The 25,554-nt window shown below is 42.5% G+C and overlaps 1 protein-coding gene across 3 annotated transcripts in view; it reads right to left on the bottom strand.

Moving 5' to 3' along the window:
- dlg5a (discs, large homolog 5a (Drosophila)) overlaps positions 1–25,554 on the bottom strand; it is a 38,794-nt gene that overhangs the window by 8,407 nt on the left and 4,833 nt on the right. For 2 of the 3 annotated variants that reach the window (XM_034151927.1, XM_034151929.1), the window contains exons 2-23: positions 19,439–19,507; positions 17,928–18,102; positions 17,220–17,363; positions 16,184–16,367; positions 14,626–14,885; positions 13,715–14,027; positions 12,606–12,836; positions 12,062–12,246; positions 11,799–11,924; positions 10,369–10,501; positions 10,109–10,236; positions 9,842–10,017; positions 9,624–9,727; positions 8,415–8,507; positions 7,208–8,272; positions 6,586–6,706; positions 5,966–6,110; positions 4,978–5,111; positions 4,767–4,856; positions 3,886–4,054; positions 1,482–1,644; positions 350–483 (exon numbers count right to left, since the gene is read on the bottom strand). In XM_034151927.1, the coding sequence (XP_034007818.1) occupies positions 350–483; positions 1,482–1,644; positions 3,886–4,054; positions 4,767–4,856; positions 4,978–5,111; positions 5,966–6,110; positions 6,586–6,706; positions 7,208–8,272; positions 8,415–8,507; positions 9,624–9,727; positions 9,842–10,017; positions 10,109–10,236; positions 10,369–10,501; positions 11,799–11,924; positions 12,062–12,246; positions 12,606–12,836; positions 13,715–14,027; positions 14,626–14,885; positions 16,184–16,367; positions 17,220–17,363; positions 17,928–18,102; positions 19,439–19,507 (4,342 nt within the window). The remainder of the gene's footprint in view (positions 1–349; positions 484–1,481; positions 1,645–3,885; positions 4,055–4,766; positions 4,857–4,977; positions 5,112–5,965; positions 6,111–6,585; positions 6,707–7,207; positions 8,273–8,414; positions 8,508–9,623; positions 9,728–9,841; positions 10,018–10,108; positions 10,237–10,368; positions 10,502–11,798; positions 11,925–12,061; positions 12,247–12,605; positions 12,837–13,714; positions 14,028–14,625; positions 14,886–16,183; positions 16,368–17,219; positions 17,364–17,927; positions 18,103–19,438; positions 19,508–25,554) is intronic. The other variant, XM_034151928.1, reaches the window with a different exon arrangement.

Below are 25,554 nucleotides of genomic sequence, written 5' to 3'. Positions count from 1 at the left end.
TCCATGTTCAGCTATGAAATGGACTCATTTGTGCATATTGTGAACAGCTACATAGTTAATTACATCTTAATATTCTGCATATGGGTGAACAACTGCTTGTTCAGAGAATTCCTTTATGTTCATTCAGCAGAAAAAAAAGTGTGAAAAATGTATCATCTTGCTTCTGTGCTCAACAAAAACTACAAATGCATTTAAAGAGCACCTGGGCATAAAAATCACAATATAAATGCTGATGTCATTCTTAAACTGAAACACTAACTGGATGATTCAGGAAGCAGCCGGGCAGCACACACGGGTCTAACCCTACAGGGAATATGAACAGAGCATTCTACAAGAAACATCCTGTTACCTGGAGCGCGAGTGGTTTCCCAGCTGGTACATGTGCGGGTTGTACTGGGCCATGATGGTGATGGTGTCACACTGCTGGCCGATGATGAGGCGGGCCTGCTGCTCCGTAGCGTTACGCAGGTTGATCCCATTATACTGACAAAGACAGAAAAGTGTGGTTAGGGAGAACGTTTTAGCTGAGGTGGGGGTAATGATACACAGTATGTTCCGAGTCTATTAAGGGTTTTAGTCATTAGTAGTACTTGGTGGGGAAGATACTCAAGAGAATTTAAAGGGCATTACTTTTACAGCCATTATCAAAGTCTTGATAAACAGGCAGCCATTATTTTAACATTATTGGCCAGGTAACATCTGTAGTCATACTTGCAATTCTAAAGTGCACAACAACCATGCTTAGTTGTAAGCACACAACATTATTATATTATACAGATAAAGGGGATTTCATCTTGTAGCCACCACTGAGTTTGAGATCCGTCTTTGAGACATTTAACTATTAATGACAGGGAAAATCTTAACTCTTTAAAATGTCCATTAATGTCTTACTTAAAAACAGATGTGTTTAAAAACAATTATTTGAATTGAAACTCAATTAAAACATCTTTACCAACCTTTCTAATATATGAAAAGTGTAAATAGTTTTGAAGTGTGCTTCTTAGATAATGACCAGTTTATTGAAGGGGTAGTGAAAGGCAAAATTACTAAACTGCTCCAACTTAATCTATTTATCCAACAATTAATTATATATTTAACTTACATTTTTTTTTATTTAAGTCGGTAAACTTCCTTTACCGACTGTGTAGCATCCACAAGGACAGTGCATGTCCTCAACAGAATTTCAGCTCTGTCAGCCATTTTACATTAAGTAAAAACACGTATTCGGCAAATGCATTTCAGCAAGTATTAAAATACTGGGAACCGTGACAACACTAATGAATACAGTCTTGCATTAAGGACATTATGTCATACAGAATAAATGTATGGAAGACAGCAAAATTACTGAGCCTTTGAAGTTAACTTAAACTAGTTTGAGCATAATTATTACTGCTGCTGTATGGTTCTGCTTTTTTACAATGCATTCTTATTTATGCATTTTGAAGCGGTAACCTTTTTGACCGACAGTAGGTTGTTCATACCTCCAGTAATTGGTCTCCATACTCCAACCCCGCCTGGTGGGCAATGCTTCCTCCAGTTACTTTAGAGACAAAGATACCTCCGTTCTCCCCGCTGACGATGGAGATGCCTAGAGGCTCTGCGCCTTTCTGCACCACGACATTGCGGGGTTCTTCCAAGTATGGCCTGGTGGGAAGGAGGTTAACGTATTAATAAATATCAGCCAAGAAAAGCAGTTACAGGGTGACCCCAAGGAGCATATGGACAGGGTGAGGGGACGTCACAGTTGAACGGACCAATTTTGTTACAGCTCTGGAGAGACGCTTACTACATAGGCTTTAGCTTTACTTATCAAAATCCTATCTTGTCCAAATATAATATACATATATATATACACATATATGTTAAAGGTCACCTATTATGCAAAATCCACGTTTTCTTGTCTTTTATACATAAACATGCGTCCCCTCTGTGTAAAGAGATTCTGAAAGTTTCCGGAAAAAAGATTTGCTCACTTTTTGTCCTCGTCCATTTATATAAAAAACGGTCTGAAAATGAGCTGATCAGATTTTGGCCACTTTATGATGTCATAACGATTTGTGTTGGCTTGTGTAACCTTTAGCCAATCACCAACCAAGGTAACACCCGCCCACCTGATCACCTGAATCTCCCCCTAGAGCACCATTGTGTTCTTTTTAACCAAATGTCTCTCAGAGGGGCGTGGGGAGTGGCTCCTTATTTTCATCTAAAGTAACAGACAGAGAATCAGCACTTTTGAAACAGGGCTGAAACAGAGGGGTTTATGGGATGCTACAATGCATGATCTGTTTGGTATTTCGAGCCAAACACTTCAGAGACATGTTTTGTATATATCTGAGAGCTATAATATATTGATGAAAAACAGTATAATAGGGGACCTTTCATATAAAAAAACTATCAATGGAAAGTCTGATTAGTGATAAAAGAATGTTTGCGATACGTAACATTTCCCTCCAGGCCTGTAAATTGATCTCCACCAAAGTCTTTATGCCTGGCTAACAGAAGAACCAGGACAGGTTTACAGTACAGAGACACCGAGTCAAGTGAAATCCCTTCACGTGAAGAAGATTTGCATGAACTTTGTGTGTCTCGGTTACAAGTTGGCTCCAGACAGGGCATACACTTCCATGAGGGCGGATAAGAGGAATGGATCAGCAGCCAGACACGGGGGTAAAACAGAGTGGTGGTGTACAAACAAATGCCAGAAGCTTGAGGCTGAATTATATTACCATTGCATAACATACATACTGCGGACTGAGAGGTGAGTTGACTTGAGGCCAAAAAACAAACATGCATGTTGACCATGTCGTCATCATGGGGCATGGACATTGCATGCAAAATCTGGGATAGAAGTGGGAGTTCCGACATGTAGGGAGACAAGTGCAGACATATAAAACATAACATTGAACCTTTGAAGTTCTGCGAGTGTAGATAATCAGGTATAATTTATTTTGGTTTCCTAAGGCGCTAAAATTGTGGCATGCAAAGAACTAGCTATCTGAAAATTAAGTGGCATTCTTGTGAAGGGTGAAAAACATCCCATTTTGCTTTTGCATAACGTATAGTGCATATAGAGTGCACAAAATGATTCTGCTCCTCCATATTATCCAGCCAACTGCAGTGAAGAATGTCAACGACTTGAATTTGGGGAAAGGTGGGCATTCCCTGGTTTGTAGCACTGTGATGAAGCACGAACCTGAGGCTCCTGAGAGAGGAGAACCTCGGCCTTGCAGCCAGAGGAATCCTTAGAAAAGATCGGTTACGGTAAAGAGATCTGGAAGTTGAAGGTTGCAGAGAGGCGGGAGGAAGATAAAGAGCAGAATGGAGGACAGATATCATATAGAGACAGTAAAAAGAGACTGAGAGGTGTTGAGGAGACAAAATGGGACAGATATTTTAGAGGAACGAATAAAAACAAATCCTAACATAGCAGCAGCTGCTTCTTTTCCTGAAACAGCCAGGGGGCTTTATGAAATTATTAGGAGTTTTAATAGGATTTTCATTCTGAATTTCAATGAGGGATTGCACAGCTCTGACCTGTTGCCTGGCAACGCCTTTTGAATCAGCCTGAGAGGATCCCTAAGGGCAGACGTAGGCCATATTGTAACAGCTTCAGAAGTTATCTTTATAATAATACTCTGCGTCGTTCAGCCACCAGCTACACCATTTGTAGAACCATTTCTTCCCAGAATACCTGTCCTATCACAACGATTGCACCAGTAACAATCATTTGATTAATATTCTAGTCAGCTTTTATATTTAACCTACAATTTTCCAATGTGTGACAACATAACACTAGCGCAGAAATGTCATCCTAACTGGGAAAATCCTTTTCTTAGTGTACTTCTTTAAAAAAAATCTATCTAGGTGTATTCGTTTTCGTCATACCTGTCTTTCCTGCGCTCCCCCATCGGCAAAGGGCTGACTGAGATGCGAGGCAAAGTGGAAATGGAGCCTTGTGATTGGCTGCTGGCAAATGAAGAAGTCTCCAGATTGAGTGGTGATTGTGGAGGTGTGATGAGACTGGGACTGCTGCACTCAGAGTGCGACAGGGAGCCTGGATTCAGGGGAAGAGGAGTAACAAGGGACAGAACAAGTCAGAGATTTCACAAAGATACACATGTGGATTCAATATGTGAATACAAATGCAACTTAAAAACATTATGTGATTCAACGGTAAACATATGTACACTTTTTATTTATGTATAAAACATACAATGTATATATATATCCTGACATCGACAGACACATTGCAACCTGAGCTGCCTGTCATGTTTGTTTCTACACTACTGTATGTGTGTGAAAGCTTAGCCTAATAAAAGAAACACCAGCAGTGGAGGTTTGGGTAATCAAATCTTGAAATGCCTGGAGACTATGTGCAACGGGACACATTATTTTTCAGTTTGAACACTATCTGAAAACAGTAACATTGTTTGTAGTAATAAAAATGTCATAATTTGGTGGGAATCAAAGGCTTAAAGAGACCGAAGGATTCCTGCCCACATAGAAGATCAACACTGGCGTTTGAATAAGATTTCCACTTCTGAGGATGACATTTTACATTTTTATGCTGTAAAAACTCAATTTAAAACTTTCAAAAATACATTGATCGTACAGTTAAACCAGGCCTGAACTAAAATAAAATATGGCCAGAGCTATAGCTGCCGCTGTGCAGTTTATGATCAAAGGATCTTGAGTAAAAAGCATTTTTTTCATATCAATAATATATGGAGAGTGAAGTGTTTTTTTTTCCCGGGTGAGCGCCGTACCTCTGTCTGACCCCAGCATGGAGCGGGGGTAGCGTGGAGTGGAAGGGATTTTGATCCTCTCTGTGCGGTACTGGACATTATTGGAAGAACCTGGAACAGGGATGAGATGATACAGAAATAAACGCTGTGACACAACATTCAAAAAAGAGAAAGGGCACCGAGGCTGTGACCTTTACGTGTGTTTGAGTGCGTGCGTGAGTGTCAGACTGACCGAGTCGTGCGCTGGAGGGCAGTGAGTTTGTACCGTGTGAAGCTCGGCTGCTGCGTGACGACAAGGTTTCAGAGAAGTCACTCGTTCGCTTCTGCTGGCTCAGGTCCAGGCTCAGACGACCCTGGTGTTGTGGGCTACAAAAAAAAAAGAAAGAAAAGCCTTAGGAAACACTTATTTGAACATGCAAAGTATTTCACAGTTCAGATGTAATTAAAATGATGGGCAGAGCGAAACCACAACAGCACAACATTAATGCAAACTACAGTCAGAAATTATTCTGCACCCTCACCCAAATTAATTAATTTTGCCTTAAGGAAACAGGCCATTTAAGAAATATTAGTCATCATTCAAGCGTCTTTGAGCATTAGGAAAAGCGCTATAAAAATAAATCCCATGTATTATTATCATTAAAGGTCACCTATTATGCAAAATCCAGTTGTTCGTGTGTTTTCTACATAAACATGTGTCCCCTCTGTGTAAAGAGATTCTGAAAGTTTCAGGAAAAAAGATTCACTCTCTTTTTGTCCTGATCCATTTATATAAAAACCTGTCTGAAAATGAGCTGATCAGATTTTGGCCACTTTATGATGTCATAACGATTTTTAGGCTTGTGTAACCATTAGCCAATCACCAACCAGGGTAACCCCCCCCACCTTATAACCTGAATCTCCTCCTAGAGCACCATTGTGTTCTTTTTAACCAAATATCTCTCAGAGGGGTGTGGGGAGTGGCTCCTTATTTTCATCTAAAGTAACAGACAGAGAATCAGCACTTTTGAAACAGGGCTGAAACAGAGGGGTTTATGGGATGCTACAATGCATGATCTGTTTGGTATTTGGAGCCAAACACTTCAGAGACATGTTTTGTATATATCTGAGACCTATAATATATTGATGAAAAACAGTATAATAGGGGACCTTTAAATTATCAGCTGACAATATAAATAAAACTGTGGTCAAGGATCTGGTGGATGTAAAAGGGAGGTAACCTGGTGTGGGTGTGCTGGTGACAGATCTGGGAGGCGACAGATGGGCAGTTGCTGGTGTGAACGCGGTGACTGCGCACCGTGTACACAGGGTTCCTCATCACGGCTGTCACAGCGGGGCAAGGAGACAGACCCCGGTGGGCTGAATCTGACAAGACACAGACACACCGCCATGTTAGAGAGCGAGGCTGGGATTACGTATACTGTAGGTCAGGGGTGTCCAAACTTTTTTCACTGAGGGCCACATACAGAAAAACATCCCAACGGCTGGGGCCCCTCACTAGAGGAGAGGTATATTGCCTCATAAGTTAAGTTTGCAAAATCAATCAAATGTAGGTAAATGTTATAATTGATACTTGAATATACTTCAACAGAATACATCACAGCTTTCCATAGGGTTTCATTTATTTGTTGGCAGCTCATTGCTCAGATTTCTTATAATAAAGGGGAAATATCAAGGGTATATTTCAAGCTTGTTATGCAAATAGGTTATTGGGCTTTTTTTTGTCTGAGAGCTAATTCAAAGTGGACCACGGGTCGCATTTGGCCCCCGGGCCGTAGTTTGGACACCCCTGCTGTAGTTCATGCAATCATGTGTTTATGTAAACCTTTGAGCAACTCACTGGGAGGTAGGCTGCCGTTGTAGACTGTGGGTACGAAGCCGACGCTGTGCCTGTGAGAGCGGCTGGGGGAGGAACGCAGCATGTCTCTGGGCTCCGGTGAATGCTCATCGTTGGAGTAGCTCTGTGATGAATGACAGAAACAAACGGTTACCTTTTTTCCCTGTGGGGCAACAAAACACCATTATGTCTTGGAAGGAGTCCTCTACCCTTTGCTGGAGACAACTACCATATGAGAAAATGACAGCATGAACATCCCACAGCGGTAAAAATGAACATTTATCCCTGCTGCCTTCTCCTTTGTGCCTGGAGTCAGGCATGGTTGCCGGCACCCCAGGCTCTGACTCAGCGCCTGGGCTGGGTCCCGTACCGGTGCAGGAGCATCAATCACAGTGACACGCTGGCTAAGAGGCAAGTCCCAGAGGCATAACTCTGACGGGGCTGTACATTCTATTAAAAAAAGTAGATGCTTTGGCCCACTTGGATGATTTAAAATAGTTTCATTTTGAATTTCAAACACCTTTCAAATGTGCTCATCTCTTTATTAGAGACTAACTGCCCTAAAATTGTGCAGGGATCACAAAAAAGATTGTCAATCCAATTTAGGATCCTTAAATGGACTTACTTGGAAGGAGGGAAGAGTGATGGTCTGGGGGGTCATCCTACGTCTGAGGGCGGGGGCAGATTTAGGGCGTGGCCTTTTCACCTCTGGCTCCTCTCCTCGGGTTCGGCCGATGTCCTCGTCACACGACTTCCTCGAGGTCAGGACCTTGCCGTCCAGATAATAGTGGTTTCCGTTCCTGTCTCTTTCTCGCTCACTCCTCTCTCTGCTCTCTCCTGCTACCATGGCGATGGCCGCCTCCCCCTTACCCTCTGAGGTGATGGTGCAGTCGGAGGCAGAGCTGCTCTGATGTTTGTGTTTGAACTTAAAGGAGTCACTGCGAGTGGGTGGGGTTGGGGGGGTTGGGGTCGATGAGGAGGAGAGGGACTCTGTCTTTAAAGGCTGCGGGAAGTTTGAAGCTGCAGCAGCGGCAGCGGCAGCGGCTACTGCAGCAATCTGATTGGCTGCCATGTACTCCATTTTAGAGGAAGGTGTTTCGGGGCGTTTGAAAGTGTCCGGCTCGAATATGGACTTCCTCTGTTTGGGGGATTTGTAGATGGAGAGCTGGGCTGCTGCTGCTGCTGTGACTGGACTGCTGTTATCTGGTGCTACCGACATACCCCCCACCATCATCTTCGGCCACGTGCCCCCGCTGTGCTTCTTCTCCAGGGTCGTCTCCATTGTGATGCAGTCCGAGGCAGAGACGGGGTCAAAAGGCAAGGAGGAAGGCGCCTTTGTGTAGGGACAGCACTCTTGGAAAGCACTGGGCCCATAACGGCCAGTGCCCAGGTCAGAGGCCGGCCGAAGGCTAGTGGCATGGAGGGAACCCGTGGAGAAGGGCTTGCGCTCATCGCTGTACGCCTCGTCAGATTCCCCTCTCACCTTCCTCCGCTCCCCAGAGATGCTACTTGTGCTGCTGCTGCTCCCGACATCAGGGCAGAAGATGTCGGTCTGTGTCGAGCTGTTGTGTTTGAGGTTGCGGCTGTTCCGAGAGTGGATCTCGGACAGGTGAATGCGTCCGTTGGATTTCTCCGATGACTCTCGCAGACTCTCAAAGATGTTCTGGCCCGATGTGCTGTGAGGGAAAAACTGTGGGGAGGACAGATGAAGGGATGTTGTGATAACATTGTTGTAGAATTTCCATGTAGGGCATAAGAAAGTAGAAAGAAACGTATTGATTTTTGGCAAAGGTGAAGTAGAAAAAGTAGCTCAGAAAGACAATGTGGCCCACCTTCATGAGAGAGAGGCTGAGAGAGTCCCTGCAGCTCCTCAGCAGAGCCTCACACTCAGTCACAGATTTGTTATCCAGAGCAATGCCATTTATCTGGGCAGAAGAAAAAGACATTGGAAGTGAGGACAGGTCCTTGAGCACTAAAGTAAACTATGTTAGCCTTTTTGAGATTCCTCTTAGGTGTGTGTAGGCTTTATTGGCAGTACTTTAAATTTAGATGGACAAACGCATTCAGGTGTCATATCTCGTGAACATGAGATTGCCTGGGGCCCGAGATGTATCTCACTACTGCGAATGAGGTAACCACGAGAAATCTAGGCTGCTATTTCAGTCTGAAGAACCTTCACACTGCAATCTGCACATTTCCATCACAAAAGGCTACATTTGAGGATTTTTCTTAAGCCATCAGATATATTAAAGAAAAAAGTGACGCAATACATATGACTAAAATAAGCTAATGCGCAAACCTTTACCAACTTGGATTCATTTCATCGAGCATCTAAGCTCACCTCTGAGTTCAGCTGCTGACATTTAATTGCATCCCATGCATATTTCATCGCAGATTCAGCACTCTTCATTTTGCAAACACAATTAAGCATTTCATATGTTGTTTACAACCCGATACACTGATGTGATTAACATTAACAAGGGCATGATCAAATACGATACTCCTCCACGATAGAGATCTCTTAAGGCATGTATATGTACTTACCATTGCTAATGGCTGCCGAGCTATCATCTGGCATATCACTTCCCTGGCTTACGAGACTGCACTGCTAAATGTTGAGCAGAGATATCCAAGTGCTCCGGGAATTAAAGGTTATGCAAAGGTTTCATGCTTACATTTAAACTAGCAGGGGAGTTATGCTAATCTCAAAAGACATGGTCACTTTTCAAAGATAAGACACTGATGCATATTTTAGTTTCTGTCACTTGTTCCCTAAAGTGTGAGTGTGTTGCAGCTGTGTGTAGGAGAGGTAATATTGCTCCATCTAGCCCTGTTGAGCGGCAGGTTTTTGAGGATTTAATCAAAGCAGGAGACTTTCTACTTCACATACTCGCCCAAATCCCACTTTATCTGGTTTGGAGTGTGGATTATAGAATAGAACGAGGCCAGAATTAGAACGCTAAAGGTACCTATGTGTGTGTGGAAGGAAGGGGTTTACAAATAATAATAAAATGGAGTATTTTATTAAAGCCAAGACTCACAGCGATCAGTCTGTCTCCAACTGTGAGAGAACCTTCCCTGGCTGCTGGACTGCCCTGAACGAGTGCTGTGACGAACACACCGCTCTCCAGACCGATACCGCTGTCTAGAAATGGGGTAATAAAATGGAAAATATGAAATAACACTGAAGCATTAACACTCCCAAGGCATAGTAATAAAAAAGACCAAGCAAGCTCTGGAATATAACACTCTAACATACCTTTGTGTCCCACAAGGTTGATGTGGACAGGAGTGGCGAGCCTTCCTCCTAGAGACTTTCTTCTTCGTACCACCATGTTGATCAACCCGCCGCCATGAAGCACGGCCTTCACCACCTGCTTCCTGTCCTTATTGGTCAGGTCCATGTCATTAATCTTCAACAACCAATCATTCACTCTGGAAACACAAGAGGATGAATGGTAAGGGGTTTAAAAAGCGATTGGTCCGGAAAATGAAAAAAAGGAGAGTTTCGTGAGACAGCTCATACCTTAACCTTCCATCTGCGATACTTCCTTTGTCCACCCTTGTAACAAATATTCCATAATCTCCTGGTAAATACGGATCATTTACCCCCTCAGCGATATCAAATCCAAGTGCCTTCAAATCCATGTCGTCCTGTAAGACGGAATAATATAAATGTCAGTATACTCCATTTTGACAAACGTATTTAAATGTCATCAAGTGGTTTTAGTCTTTAGAGCTCCACTGGCTCTCACCCTCCGTCACCCTCAGTAACAAGACTCTTACCCTGTCCTTTTCAAACTCCACCACCTCTGTCTCCCACTCCAGGGAGTCCGTGTCGATGGCAGAGTCGTGAGAGCTGTGGGCCATTAGCTGACAGAACCGGGCCTCCTTCTCCAGCTGGCTCTCCATCTTCTCCCTTAACAGACCAAGACATAGCACACAGAGTCAGAGGTCAGTCACATGAGGGTGGATGGGAAGAGACAACAGAAACAATGAATCACACAGAACCAGTCTGTATACTGGACAATATTTGTCAAAGCATACTGTTCCTCTGCTTGGAATACAATGACAGTGTGCGTCTCTGGATGTAGAATCAAACTTGAATTAAGGGGGTATTATCTTAAGGAAGAATTTAATATGCAGAAGCACACATGTTTTGACCTTATTTAATGTGGAATTGGGCTCAAACTTAAAAGTTTTAAAAAGTTGTGTCCCTTGTCGGGCTGGCAACACATTCCGTTTTGTGGTTTAGGGAATAAAATCTATTTTTACTGGTGAGAAAACTAAAAGTAGAATGCAAACAATGGCCATTTGTCAGTAAGATATATGGTGTCCTACTGAGGCATGCCTTAAAAGGTAGGGTAGGTAAGAATGGAGAAACTAGCTCGAGTGCGCTAGAATTTGAAAGTACGCAGCCGAAAAAAATCTGCCCCTTCCTTCAGACTTCCTTACAGAGCCCCTCCTCCAACACACATGAACGCGCACATGACCAATGAGGGCACGAGATAAGTTTGTGCACGAGATGGAAGGCTGACAGGCAGGTAGGCCATCCAGTTATTTTAGCCGGGCCGGTTCAGATGATTGGTCGTGCTTTTTACAGCGCCACGGCTTCCACAGATGATTTTTTTTTATTAATGTATTTATTGTCAAAGCATTTAATATATTCATTGCTATCGGGATGTTAAGAGCATTCCATGGAATATAACAAAAAGTGTTTACCCCACCTACCCCACCTTTAAGGGTAGCTGTGACATTAAAATCCCAAACGTACATAGAGGATAAACGAAAAAACCGCATTGGAACTCACTGCATGCTCCATCAATGCTTTGACTTAAATGGCTGTCATATTCACTTTAGCCAGCAGAGGGAGCTTTTACATGCAATATAAACACATTCATATGCAGGGCGATGGGGCCAGTGAGAAACCAAATGTGTATGTGTGTCCAAAACACTGGCGCTTTTCGGGATTACACTTTTAATCCGGGCGTGTGGAAATGGTGCCAGACAAACAACAGAGCTCCATGCTGTCTCTGAAGGCAGAATATCACAGTTTACGCCCCGCCACACAAAGAGTACAACAGCTTATAGAGACAAAGACGGAACGACAGACCAAGTTGGCTGAGTAGAGGCAGGCATAGCGGGAGAATTTTCCTTGGGATTGCCTGCATGAGTTTTTCCTATGTTTCTGAAACCTCAATTGCGATGAGACTCACTTAAGTTCTTTGAGCTCTCGCAACGCATCGTTCTTCTGTTTCCTCATATCGTCCAGATTACGCAGGGCATCGGCCAGATCGCTGACAGCCCGGTCTCTCTCCCGCCGCAGGTTATCACACAGAGTCCTTTAGGGAGAGCAGAGAGGTGTCGAGAAGGGGTGAGAATGATGGTGGCGGGTGTTGGGAGAAGCAGGAATTAATACTTGTTCACAACATTGTATGTGCCCTCCAAACTCTTTCAGGAGTCTTTAACATTCACTGACCTTATGCTCTCCCTCTCAGCCACTATTTTGTCCCTCTCTTGGAAGGCCCAGTCCCGTCGACATTTGGCCACCTCCGCCTCCTGTGTGGCCTCCTTCAGTTCCTGGGACATGGCTTCATACTGTTTCCTCAGCATCTCGATCTCCTTATTGGCTCGTTCCATGTCCAGGGTGGCCGAGTCTTGTTTCTACGAACACCGAGCATACATGAAAAAGATTAACCTTTCAAACGAATGTGCTACATTTCAATCCTGGAGTTCGCCGTGTCTGGTGTGAAAAAGAAGTAGCCGATTAAGGTAAGTGACCTTCAAACAAACCACAGCTCATCAAGGTCTTAAAAGGTCAAGTACGTGTGATCTGCATGATGACTGTTAAGAGGGCCAGCTAGTGGGTTACACAGAGGTGTGACATAAATCCTCTTCAGGGTCAGTTGAGTGACATGCTGTAATCCACAACCTGAGAGCTCCCTGGATGCACTAAGCTCTTTATCGTGTGTCTAACCTTTGACTTTTGTTACGGTCAACTCTAAAAAGGTGCAGCTTGTTACCTGTCTGGCCTGATAGTACTCTCGCAGCAGCTGATCCCTTTGAATGATGGCCTCCGTCCTCTCTTTGCGAGCCACGTCCCTCTCCTCCCGGACCATCTCGATGTCCTTGCAGGCCTGACTCAGCTCCTTCTGAGCCTCAGCCTTGTCCTTGACCTCGTGGCAGTACTTCTCCAGCAGCTCGTTCCTCTCGCAGATGGCCCTGTCGCGGTCAACCAGTGACGAGTTCAACTCCTGTGGGGGCAAAACAGAATGAGGGCATCTCAACACTGAGTCATTAATGCAACATGAAAAAAATACTTGAGGGCAAATCCGGAAGGGATCCAACACTTGATTCTGTTTTGTCTGTCAACCAGTGTTCAGGAGTATTCTTCATAAAGAGGAGGCTGAACTATTTTTTTGTGCAGTGTCATTTGAGAAAATGGCCTTTGATCCACTGACTAAGAAGAAGATAAGTGGCCCGAGTCACGAACAGACTAAAAAAAAGCAGACAGCTTGATGCTAAATTCCACCCATACATCAGAGAGGCAATAGTTCACTCAGTAACTGTCAGACAGTAAGTCTCTTAGGGAAGCTGTGATTGATGAGTAATGACAAGAACAAGTTTATTCTAGGAGACTTTATATCAAATATCTGAAAACGTATAATTATTTCAAATGTATTGAACGCGTTTTGTTCATGAAGTGTTACCCAGCTACCAGTCTTTTTGCAAAGCTAAGCCAAACCAACTGGGAATAAGCTATTATTCCATGTTTTTTACTCAACAGGTCTATAATATTATTTCAAATGTGGTCAGTTTTTTGACCAAAAAACATAAAAAGGATCTTATGTTCCACTTTTATTCTTCTGTGTTTTATATTTTTCACCTTTAGTTATTTATTTGTGTATGGGTTAGCATTGTGATGCTATTTCTACAGTATTTTTGCATTTCCCATGTTATGTCTTGTGTTATTTTATTATACTGAACTCAGATAAAACTGGCTTCCTCAATAAACTTGTATTTATATTGTTTGTGTATTTAGTTTGAGAGAATATAAAAAGAACAATTGTCCTGATGATTTTCAGCCATAAATGACATTCGAGTACATCTGATGGATTCTTGAGCGTGATACCTGTCTGAGTGCCTCCAACTCCTCACTGGCCACCACTCTCTCTGAGGAGGTGTTCTTCAGTCGTGCCTCTGCTGCCTCCAGCTCTGTCTGCAGTTTGTCCAGCTCCTTGATCACCTGGTCCCTCTCGCTCATGATGAGGCGATACTCGTTGAACACGGAGTCCCTCTCCTCCTTGTACTTCTCGCAGTCTTTGGCCGACTTCAACTGCAGGTTCTTGTAGCGTGTCACCTCCGACTGCAGCCGCTCCATCTCCCTCTGCAGCTCCTTGTTCTGCGCTGAGGACTTGTTCAGCTCCTGCTGCACTGAATCAAACCTGTGAGAGCGGAGGAAGACGGAGAGCGTTACAGTGAACACGTTTATGAGATGCCAATATAAAATGATGTACTGGCTGCGGCTTGAATGTAGCTCATATCAGCGCTCTATCCAGTGTGTGTGTGTGTGTGTGTGTGTGTGTGTGTGTGTGTGTGTGTGTGTGTGTGTGTACAGGTGCTGGGTCATCACATCCTCTGCTACATTGATTCAAGCCTCAAAATATTTACTACGTATCATAAGTTATTTTCCCTGGAATAAAACAGTGCTTGGTTTCATCGCATGTGTTCGGTTCTCTTCATGTCTGCAGCTGATAAGGACTCGTGATATGGAGAAAATAAATATTACGATATGTCTGATAAACACCGGAATATTGCGACAATATAGTTAGGCTGAGTATTAGTGATTTCGCAGAATAGCTACACAATTGGATTATTGATAAATAATCAATTGTAATGTAGATATAAAATGAAAAAACATGACTTTACTGTCTTTAAAAACCAGGAGAAAACACTTGCAGTATTTACAATGTACAAAATGTATCCGTGATATATATAATATTGATATATTGCCCAGCCTTTAAGCTGATAAAGGCATTTTACCTCCTCATCGAGGTGGAGTACTGCTGCTGGTAGTGCATGGCCGAGTCTCGCTGTTTGAGCAAAGCGTCCATCTGCTTCTGCAGCCTCCGGTTCTCCTCCTCGGCCTGCTCCAGGCGGCTCAGGTCTGTGTTGTGGTTAGCCACCTTCTCACTGTAGCGCTTGCTCAGGGCATCGTACTCCTTCTTTACGCCCTCCAGCTTGTCCATAGCCGTGTCGTAGAGTTTGTTCAACACCTCTGATGAGCCCTTCTCTCTCATGACCTGGTTAGGACAACACAATTCATATATTTAGGCCCAAAACACATTTCTGATCTACTGCTAAATTATGAACCATCCAGATCTCTCAGGTCTTCTGGGACGGGTCAGCTTTCTGTCCCCAGAGTCAGATCTAGACATCGAGAAACAGCTTTCAGTTATTATGCTCCAAATATCTGGAACAAACTACCAGAAACCTGCAGGTCCGCTGCAACTCTTACTCATTTGAAATCCAGGCTGAAGACTTTTCTTTTTTCTGCTGCTTTTAATTGAACTATTCATATCTGCACTATAACTTTTATTCATGTACCTGTGTTATTCATGTTTTAGTATCTTTGCTTTTAAATGAGTGTTTTTAAATGCCATTTTATAATATGTTTCTGCTGCACTATTTCTTAATGTTCTTAATGTCTTTCATTTTTGTAAAGCACTTTGAATTGTCTTGTGTTGAAAGGTGCTATGTAAATAAACTTGCCTATGTCATTTTTAAAACTACTTGGTGTCTGAAATGCAGATGTCATCAGATAAAATCCAACTAAGCCTGTATCTGCTGTGCCCCACCTGAGCAGCAGATGGCATCAATGTGGCAGGATGTATTCATGCAGTGCAAACCCTGTGCCAGCTTAAACTATTTTTTTTTCTAAAGTTAATTTCAAGAGCTGCATTAAAACCAATTGGCTGACCTGTAAAATTAACAGTTTTATGTGTAGAGTGTGTCCTTCGGAGTGCATTATGCATTCTCTGCGAGGCTGCATGTGTCATCAGTGCAGGTCCTGCTGATTCCTGACCGCTGTGACCCAAGGGCTTTATTGACCTCGTCCACACAGCATATACTGCGTATACACTCATCTTGTAGCTACATTGGGTCAGGGTGCTCTTTGCCCAAGCCAAAGCCCTTCTCTACTACACTTGCCCTTTCCAGAAGTGCTCTCTGTGCATTTCCCTCTGCTTGGCTGCTCTGTGCTCTTAACTACTGCAGTGTTCCCATGACAGCTGTGGGAGACAGTACTGCGTAAAAGTCCAATACAGGTCACCGTATCCTTGTGCTGTTTAGAACAAAGTGAGGAAGTATTGTTTAAAGCTTCAAAATGTAAAAAAAGGGGACAACCTCAGCACTATAAGGCATATGTGACTCTGTGGAACTATTTGTGTAAAAGCAGCATTTTGATTTTCTACATTGGCTCATCCCCGAAGGCAATCCCTGACCTTTCAACATCTGGCCAGCCAGAGCACACACTCACACATGTCTGTGTGTGTGTCTGTGTGTGTGTGTGTGTGTGTGTGTGTGTGTGAGGGGACTGTACCTGCTGTTGCTGCAGCCGCAGGTCTGCTAACTCTTTCTGGTCTTGGCTGTGCAGTCGTTGGAGCTCCTCACAGTTCTGCTTTAGGTGGTTGTGCTCTCGAACAAGTTGGGCGTTGTCCCTCCTGAGTGTCTCCATCTCCTCTTTCAACTGAGTCTGTTCACCCAGGACGCGACTGTGCAGCATGCTGGAAGGAAAAACACACACACACACACACACACACACACACACACACACACAAGCAAGAGGAATAAACATATGTTTTTACAGTTTACATGCAAATATACAGAAAACTAAATGTGTTATGTTAATTAGCTAAATGGGCCTTAAAATCAAGCAGGCGATTCAGCAGGTGATATGCAATTCAAATAAAGTCGTTCAGGGGTAATAAAATGTATAGACATTATCCAAGAGGGTGGGACTACCAAAATGCAATTTCCTGCGTCTAGAGGAGAATTAAAAACCGTAGGTGGGAATATTTATAGGTATTTTAGAGGGATTTCAACCGATAGTGTACCAACCATGTTACCTATATACCACCTGATTAGATTTTTTTTTTACTTATCTCTTGATTGTTTCATTTTTTTTTTAATTAATTTGAATTAGCTAAACGCTTTGACAGCTAATACCCTGTATGATCAGCTTCTATGCTCCAAACATTTCGCCTCGGCTTATGAGCTGTTAGGCTTAATAATTCAATCACATAAATGCTTCCATTTCCAGGCTTTTTTTGCAGTGCCAATTCCCTTTCAACATGAGAGGCAGCTGTAGCTCGCAGGGATGTTCTTTCAATTAGGTTAATTGCAACACCATGCCAGTATTTGCTACGATTCCAGTAAAACAATGCAATAAATGTAATTATTTCTATGTTGTAAAGCAGCAGGTGGCAAGAGTGTTCCTCCCACGCTTACGACATATGCACCGAATATGACTGCAGACACACATTCAGCATGGCTTTCCTATTGAAATCGAAAGTGAATAGTTGCATTAGATTTATACTGCATTATACAAGTTCATCATTTTCATTAGCAACACTTACTGGTAGAAGTCAGCCTCTTTTACAGCCTCCTCGCACCTCTTGAGTGTTTTGGTGTGCTGGTTCTGGAGAGACTGCAGATCTGCCATGGCCCTCATGCACTGACTTTTCAGACGCTCATAGTCGTGGCTGGGTTTGGAATTTGGCCTTAAGGAGAAAAGCAGCAAGGAATCAACCCTCTATCAGGCAGCCTCGTACTACAATTATCCCAAAAAGAGCTCAGACAGAAGCACGTAAAAGACAGAGTTGACCTTCCCCTTTGATGTGAATTCATAAGATAGGACAATAAATGTACACAATATTGAAAAATGTTCACCAAGCAAAGCAGCTTTCATATCATCTGATGCAAAATAAACATCAGGTAAATAGAGCTTTATAAACGTAATTAAGCAGCCAGTGTCAGTATCCTCTCTCTGCAAGTTAAAGTTACCTGATTCCAAACTGCAGAGATTAAGAAGATGAAAACATGGCGGCCATAAGTAAGGACACTGACATCACAGAGAATTTAACAACACAGATAACATTTTCACACTTTGCTGCTCTGTCAGCAATGAATCTCAGGTCAGTCAATAGCTGGATCGGATGCATTTAATTTAAGCATAAAGAAATAATCTATAATCACAGTCGCCATATTCATAGACCAAATTCAAAGTGTGACCATAAGGGTAAAATACAGTATCAACAACTTGGCAGGCCGGTCAGGATTTTCACCTGCAGTCGTCGAAGGTGGTCCCCGGCGATGCCAACGCCAGACGCTTACGGAGCTCATCCCTCTCCCTGGTCACCTGACGGAGCTGGAACAAGACGGTGTCCAGGTTGTCGCCGGAAGGCCGGTTGTCGTTGATAGCCGGGGGGGGGGAGGAGGCTTCACCGTTAACGGGCGAACCTGCAACAGAGAGCACGTTACAAGAGGCTAGGACCACTGATCCAGACACTGGAAAAGTCTTTCTGGCAGTGCTTATCATGTAACTGTCGGTAAACTAAAAATGTATTTCTAAAAACATTGTAATTCCACAAAAATATGAACAAATATTGCTAGTGACAGTAATCCTACAAAACAGGTTGAAGTTGTGTGATCTGTGATGGTGGTCTTTGTGTCCAATTTATTTGTGTTAATACAAATACAGTTAGCTTAAGTATACCCCTTTTATTCATGTAACAGTTTGCATTTTGAGTTTTTTTTTATTAGTTGAACTTGTTATTCTTGAAGTCACTGAGAATCGGGAAATTATTTTTAGTAAAAAATGTATTCACATGTTTAAGTTTGGCATGTATAAATGATCCAGTTTGCCTTTATATGTTAACAATATTGCAAACACTTGATATAACTTAAAATCTAAAAACTGTGCACACAACTGGAGTTAACATGCATAGTATTTTAAATCGATACCCAAGGAATTGTATTCAATTTGTGAGATAGCGAAAGATTACACCCCTTATACGATCATTCATTTGGAGGACAAAGAGTACACCTGCAACTGACTCCGACATTAGGAAACAATAGAGTTCTTCCCAATGCTCAAGGCGGCTGTTATATAATCCGCTCGGGGTTTTCCAGGACAATCTGCTGTACATCTGCAGAGCATGTTCTTGGATTTACAAGACAGCATCTGTAATCTCTGACTTGAGAATTTAAGGCAGAAAGAGCAGAATGGATTTTGATTTGGTGATGTGCTGCATCTCCCGTACTCTCTGTATGGTTTAAACAAAGGTGTCCATGAATTCTTTAATTAAACCTTTTATTGAAATGTCAGGGCATCTTAAGTCTTTGTAAAGGACTTACTGTGTCCTGACACTGTAAAACAAACAGATTCTGACAAAACATCATACCTAATTAAGGAGATATGTTCAGGGTTTGTTTTCTTGATTGAAAAGAGTGCACGCGGCAGGAAATCTGAGGATTATATCAATCTTTGGGCCTTTGGGAGGTTTATGCAACACTGCTGAGTCATTTGGACCTTTGTCAAAACTAGGGGAAGGCAAGCATGGTCTCCTTAAGGAAGGATGAAGACATTGGCTCAATGTGGGATTTAAAAGGAAAAATAAACGTTGGAGACAATCAGGAAGTACGCTAATATCGTCAAAAACAGCATTTCAAGTCATAATGCAGCCATGCTAACTTTGTTTTTGCATTATTATGGTGCGTTTGCCGATGGTATAGAACTTCTCCAACCTGGCATGACACACACAAGAGAATAGGCATGTTTGGTTGTTATACATACCAACACTACTGAGGGAGCTGCTGCTTTCTGAGTCCGAGGGCATAGTGGAGAGGACGCTGTATGTGGAACCTGCCAAGAGACAAAAGGCCAAGAGATACATTCAGACATAAAGCACTGAGATTGATTAGCCAATTACACTGCAGCCTGAATTAAGTGCCTGCACTATGAGGAAATAAATTAATATTACACAGTCAGCTTCATATTCCCTGCACAGCTGTAAAATAGATTTGGGGCAAGCTTTAAACTTGGAATAATAACTTCCACACTCCTTAGCGGCTCTATATTATCACTCCAGACCGCCGTCGTCATTAAACCTCCTTTCCCTCACTGTGCACTCTGCCTTGCTTTGATGTATAGCCCCTGTATGTTTCTGCTACACAGGCAGAATGTCACGGCTGAAATGGGATTTTCTCTTTTTATGTCAAGCACATAGAGAGAGAGAGAGCGAGAGAGAGAGGCAGAGAGAAAACGGGTCTCTATCTGAATAGCTGTACACACCGTTAAGCTCGGGGATATTTCACACTGGCAACCACAATCCATAGGAGAGGCTATGCAGATGCCCATTATAATGCAGAGTCCCTGCTTCAAAGGGCAACATAAACATGGGTGACAACATGGAAATTGTTTTTCTAAAAAAGGACATATTTGAATATGCTTATTGCAGAGAGCATCATCTATTGTTTGGTACACGCAAAGCTTAAGGAGTAAATGTGTTTTACTGAGGATGTTATATCTCGCACTTCTAAACCCGGTGTGATAGCTGCTATAATAAGAAGCTAAAAAAACTCCGTTTAAGGTTACATAGTATTAGCAATGATAATGGGAAGCCCAATCTGATATCCACACATTTAAAGAAAGTGTTATTCACAATAATACATTTCAAACACTTATTTTCATTATTATTTTGCATATTTACTTATAGTACTTTTTTGACCAAAACAAACAAGCATTTGGTCCCAAAAGTGTCAATGTGGCAGTGGCCGCTGAATAATCAACCAATCATTTCAACTGCATATACATTTGTAGAAGTTTGGCCTTATGATGGCTAAAATTGGATGACCATTTTAGTTTTCACTTCATAAACAAATTGCATGAAATTATGAGCTGCTTTGTTTTAGTTTGGGTTTATGTATGTGTATGTGTTTTGTGTGTGTGAGGACCCCGGGAAGAATAGCCAATGCTCATGCTAGTGCTAATGGGGATCCTAATAAAGAATAAGAATGAGTCCTGTATAAATAAATAATACAATTAAACCTGCATAAAAATAAGCAAAGGTTTGGGTAATACTTCTAATGGGCTAAATGCACCACAAACACATGGACAAGTGTATTGTGTACATGGTTTAAGACAGCAGGAGAATGGTAGCAGGCTTTGTCAGCAGCAGGCAATACATTGAAACCAACTGTTCCAGATCTCCATCTCCACCCTTGCCTCCCCACTGGGTTTAGCTACAACTCTGGCTCCGGCCCTCAATGTGTGACAAGGCCAAGCCTAATTAACTATGAGCTCTGTGCGACTGAGCCACTCCATCTTAGGCCCCGCAGACAGAGGAGCGGAGAGAGGAGGAGGGGAAGGCATGGAGCAGAGGAGGACAGATGAAAGGAGATAGCCTAACTAAGTCGCAAAAGAGATAAGGAGGAAGGGTGTTTGAGAGACAAAGAGGGAGAGACCGTTAAATAAAGAGATAGAGGGGCAGGGTGGAAAGGCTTTTAATCTGTTCTGACATTCCCTGATGCTCAACACTTTTAGTCTGCGAGGGGCTCGGAGCACACGGCTTTGATTTCATTTTGTTCCATCAGACATGATGAGAACCACTCTGAGGCTGCACAGCATTAGTCCTCTACAATCAACACTATGCAAAAGGCTCAGGCTCATTTCCATGCCTGCATTTGAAAAGCAACAACCGACTCCTTGAACCCGGAATCAGACTGACGAGGTTTCATAGAGAAAAGACGTGAGCCACTGGGAGGTATTGTGCCATCTCAGCTGAAGGATTAACTATTTAAAAAAAAAAATGCTACACAGAGTCAGTAAAGCTCTCTGCCAGAATAAGCCGCAAAATGTAGAATCTTGAATGTTGTATTTTGCAATTTGGAAACCAAAACACTCCCACACAAAGGGGGCAATTGTGAGAGAATCTTCAATATCTCACAATCTGATTTGGCTGCGATGACAAATACATGCACAGAAATTCCCACATATAGATCAGTGTCACCAAGTGCTGATTAGTTAACCTCGTAAACAAACCACTGAATGCAGTATGGATCTGCATGTCAGATACAAGCCAGCTCCTGGCGGTCGATGGATTCAGCGGCATTAGCTTATACCAGGCTTTTAATCATCGATAGCAATTAGCACCAGCCACAGTCAGTGAGGCTGATCATTTGTAAACAGGTTCACTGCATCAATAAAGCAGGCATCCATTAGGGTAGCATAGATCTGGTGATGTACAGTGGGGAAATTCTCGTCTTTGCCAAAAAAAAGTCAGATAGGATAGATCAGACCTGAGAAATCTTACCCTGACAGTAGGGCTGCACGGTATGAGGAAAACATGTTAGCATTGTTGAATATGGTGTGACAATATTGCTTGTTAAAAAAATAAACAGATTTGGTTTAAAGTGTACTAAGTTCTGCCTTCCTGCTGCTTTTGGTATACTGGTGAAATACCAAAAATTGCTTTGGAAATCAAACAATTAAAAAAGGAAATTATTTACTTATTGAACACAAATTTAAGTTACGATTTAGAGTGAGTTATTATATAAAAATGTAATTTTCTACAGACCTACTCTCTCATAACCAAAAAGAAAACATGAGTGCAATAAGGCAGTTTTTCATGATGTGTTTTTAATGCACAAGTTGAAATTGCCATGACGATAAAAAGAAAACTAATTGTGCAGCCCTGCCAAACATTCTAGATAAATTCTAACTGAGATATACATTATGGCATTTTAATAAGAAGGAATTATATATTTCTGTAATAGTTTGGAACACGCATCTGATTCTGACTTCAATCAGTAGATATTCCCATAAAAAAAAAAAAGGTGAGAAATATTCCAGTGGAGGACCAGAGGCCACAGAAACAAAGGGCTGACGCTGTGATCTAAATAGGTCAGGGGACTACTCGCCCTACCTAAGGGGTTCCACTTCCCCCACTCTCTGCTTTCCCTCCCAATCATGCAATGTGCTCAGCAACCAACAGTTGCTTCAGACAACCAGATTATGTTCTCCAGCACATAAACCAAGATGACACACGTTGCCATGGTGAAACTGGATGAGAGGAATAGTAATTCTGCAGCGTGGTAAAAGAAGAAGAGCATAAGAGTTGGGAAGCCTGCTAGAGGGAAAGCCTTGTCAAAGAAAGTCTGGATTCAACCGTCGGGTGAGTCTAAATTATTCATCAGTTCCAGAGAATTCTCTTATCTGACAATGAGTGTCCCCCAAAACATAAAACACGTATGATTATCATCCGCTGCTTCAAACTCCCTTTATCGCAACATGTTGACAAGCCTTGAAACTATCCAAGCAGCCAAGGCGTCTGTTGTGTTCTAAAAAATAAGACAGACAGACATTTTCCAGGGCTTCTTAGTAAAAGAGCAGCAATCCAAAAATAATACTGTGTGCTATACTTTATTAGTCGCTGTCAGATCCTATAACTGTCAGTGAGCCGCAGTGATTAAAGAAAGAAATAAATAAGGCACAGACTAAGAGGCGAGCAAAGCCTAAATAGCATTTGTGGTCTTCTTCCTTTTGTGTCCTCGGCCCCAAAGCCATTAAACTACAGAAGCGCAAGTAATAGCAACACTAATAATACGGTTGAAAACTACCCACTCATATTACAGAGTGCTTAAGTGAGGCTGGGGGATGTGTCAGCATTAAGCCAGAGAGCAGAAAGCATCTATTTTACTCTGGCATCTCAGACCACTAAATCCTGGCTGCGGTTCTGCTTACAGTACGAGGATGTAGCTTGAGTTAGTGATGCACACATCCCACATACTCTGTCTCTATACCTTAACTCAGGATGTTCACATACGGAGAGGTGAGAGAGGAGAGGTGGCAGGGTGTGGGGGAAGAGAGAAATAATGTCACCCAACAAGGGAGAGTGTAGTACACAACAATGTAAATATATGATATCATTACAGGTGAAAGTTTCACATTTTACTTTTCTTTTACTATTAATATATTTCAAGCATTATGTTACACTGCTGCTATTGATGCATTAACATGAAAGCAGTACTCCAATGTCCTAGTTGGTCAAGGTTGACTTCATTTCAACGGCTTTGATGGCACTCAGGATGTTTAAACTGAAAGATGCATCATGAACTCATCATATTTTGTATGTCAAATGAACATCTGAAAGGTGCTATACTATGGTTGTAAAATAAAGTGAATGGATCTGCAAATCGGCAAAGACACACAACATAAATGTCCTTGACCAATTCTGTCCGTGTAATCTGGGACTTTAAGTCATGAAGTGGGTCTAAATTCTGGGGAGGGAATGACACCACGGGCCAAGATTCTGGGCAGTGTGCCAGTGAAGCCTTGCTGCCGGGGTAAAGGATTGATCATCTGATTGTATAAACATGAAGACATCTAACATGATGACTCCATGAGGCAGGATTAATCCGCTGCACGCACATCGCCTGACTCACAGCTCCACGTTCACCCAGGCCGATGGTCAAACCCACCCACCTTTATCTGCCCGTGGCATGTCTCAAAATAAGATCTGTTCTACTGTTGATTGAAATACAAGATGCAAATGCCGCCTCGTAGTCACGTAGGACCTGTGTTGGACCTTCATAAACACTCTGGGACATGAGGTGAAAAACAAGGACATGTGTAGAAGAAGACCTTTATAGAAATACAAAAAAAAGGTCCTTAGCCTTCAGCCAAACAGATTTTCAGAACTGCTGAGCAGCACCAAAGACCAAAAAAAGCCCCCCATGGGTGCAATCTAACCCAGCCTGGTATCAGCACACCATAATGGGTTATCTCTCTGCAAAGAGCCCTACCTCAGCAAAAAACGAGAAATAATTGTTTAAAAACAGCTTGCGTGTGCCAAGGGTTGGGTCAAAAACAAAAAAGGTGAAAGATGGCAGCAACATGTCCTCCAAAGGCTCTGCTGATAACTGTAGCCAGTACAAAAATAACCAGAAAAAAAAAAAAAAAACGCCTGTGTGGAAAAACCCACTGCTGCTGGAATTTGGGCAATCTTTGTGACATTCCTTTCATGTTTTATCACAGAGGAGGCCATGCTAATTCAGACAGCATTTTCATAGAGTGTTGAGATAATTCAGTGATGAAACTGCACCATCATTTTGTAAAAGGTCCCCTAGAGAAGGGAATCCAGTGTAGAAGAAAGGTGCACATGATCAGTATTCAGAGCAAACACTGCAGATGTGACAGATGGGCCTTTTCTAGTGTATACTATATTACGGGCAACAAAGAATGTGTTGCAACGTGATCCTATGGTGTATAGCACATAATGTAAATAATTGTATGTTTATAAATGGAAGGTATCTGCCCACTTGGCTCTCTTTCTTCATATTTCTGACAAGTGAATCACCCAGATGCTCAGCCAGGGAAAAAAATGCCATTCCGTCTAATTTCGGCAATTGGCTCCACTCATGCCAATTATCACAAATGTATACCGCGATTGTTCAAAATTGTCTATTTGATCTGTCATCCGGTTCTAGATTTTTGGAGGACAAATGACTGCAGGTGTGGAAAGGACCGATAAAGAGAGAATAAAGCAGATGGTGAGACAAGGCAGGCAGAGAGGGGGAGAGCAAGCTAGGACACCATGATGGGAGGAAAAGAGAGGAGAGGAGGAAAAGAGAGGAGAGGAGGCAAAGCATAAGACAGCAACAACAAAAAGGCCTGGTAGAGGTGGGGGTGGTAAGACAAAGGGAAAAGCTGTTTATTTCCATGACTTCATAGAACCGGTAAACATTTAGATGCTGGCAACTCCTCTACCAAGTGGGGTAGAAAGTGGAGGAACATGTGTAAAATGGTAATGAAGTCCTGTTCCACAGTAAAGCCTCCTGGCTGTGGCTCACATATTCAGAGGTTAGATGCCATCAGACGTTAATTATAAAGTGAGAATATACAAAGGCATG

This window comes from Trematomus bernacchii, unplaced genomic scaffold, assembly GCF_902827165.1.
Source record: "Trematomus bernacchii unplaced genomic scaffold, fTreBer1.1, whole genome shotgun sequence".
Taxonomy (NCBI): domain Eukaryota; kingdom Metazoa; phylum Chordata; class Actinopteri; order Perciformes; family Nototheniidae; genus Trematomus; species Trematomus bernacchii.
The sequence above is the reverse complement of the archived record's forward strand: the minus strand, read 5'-3'. Positions and strand labels throughout refer to the sequence as shown.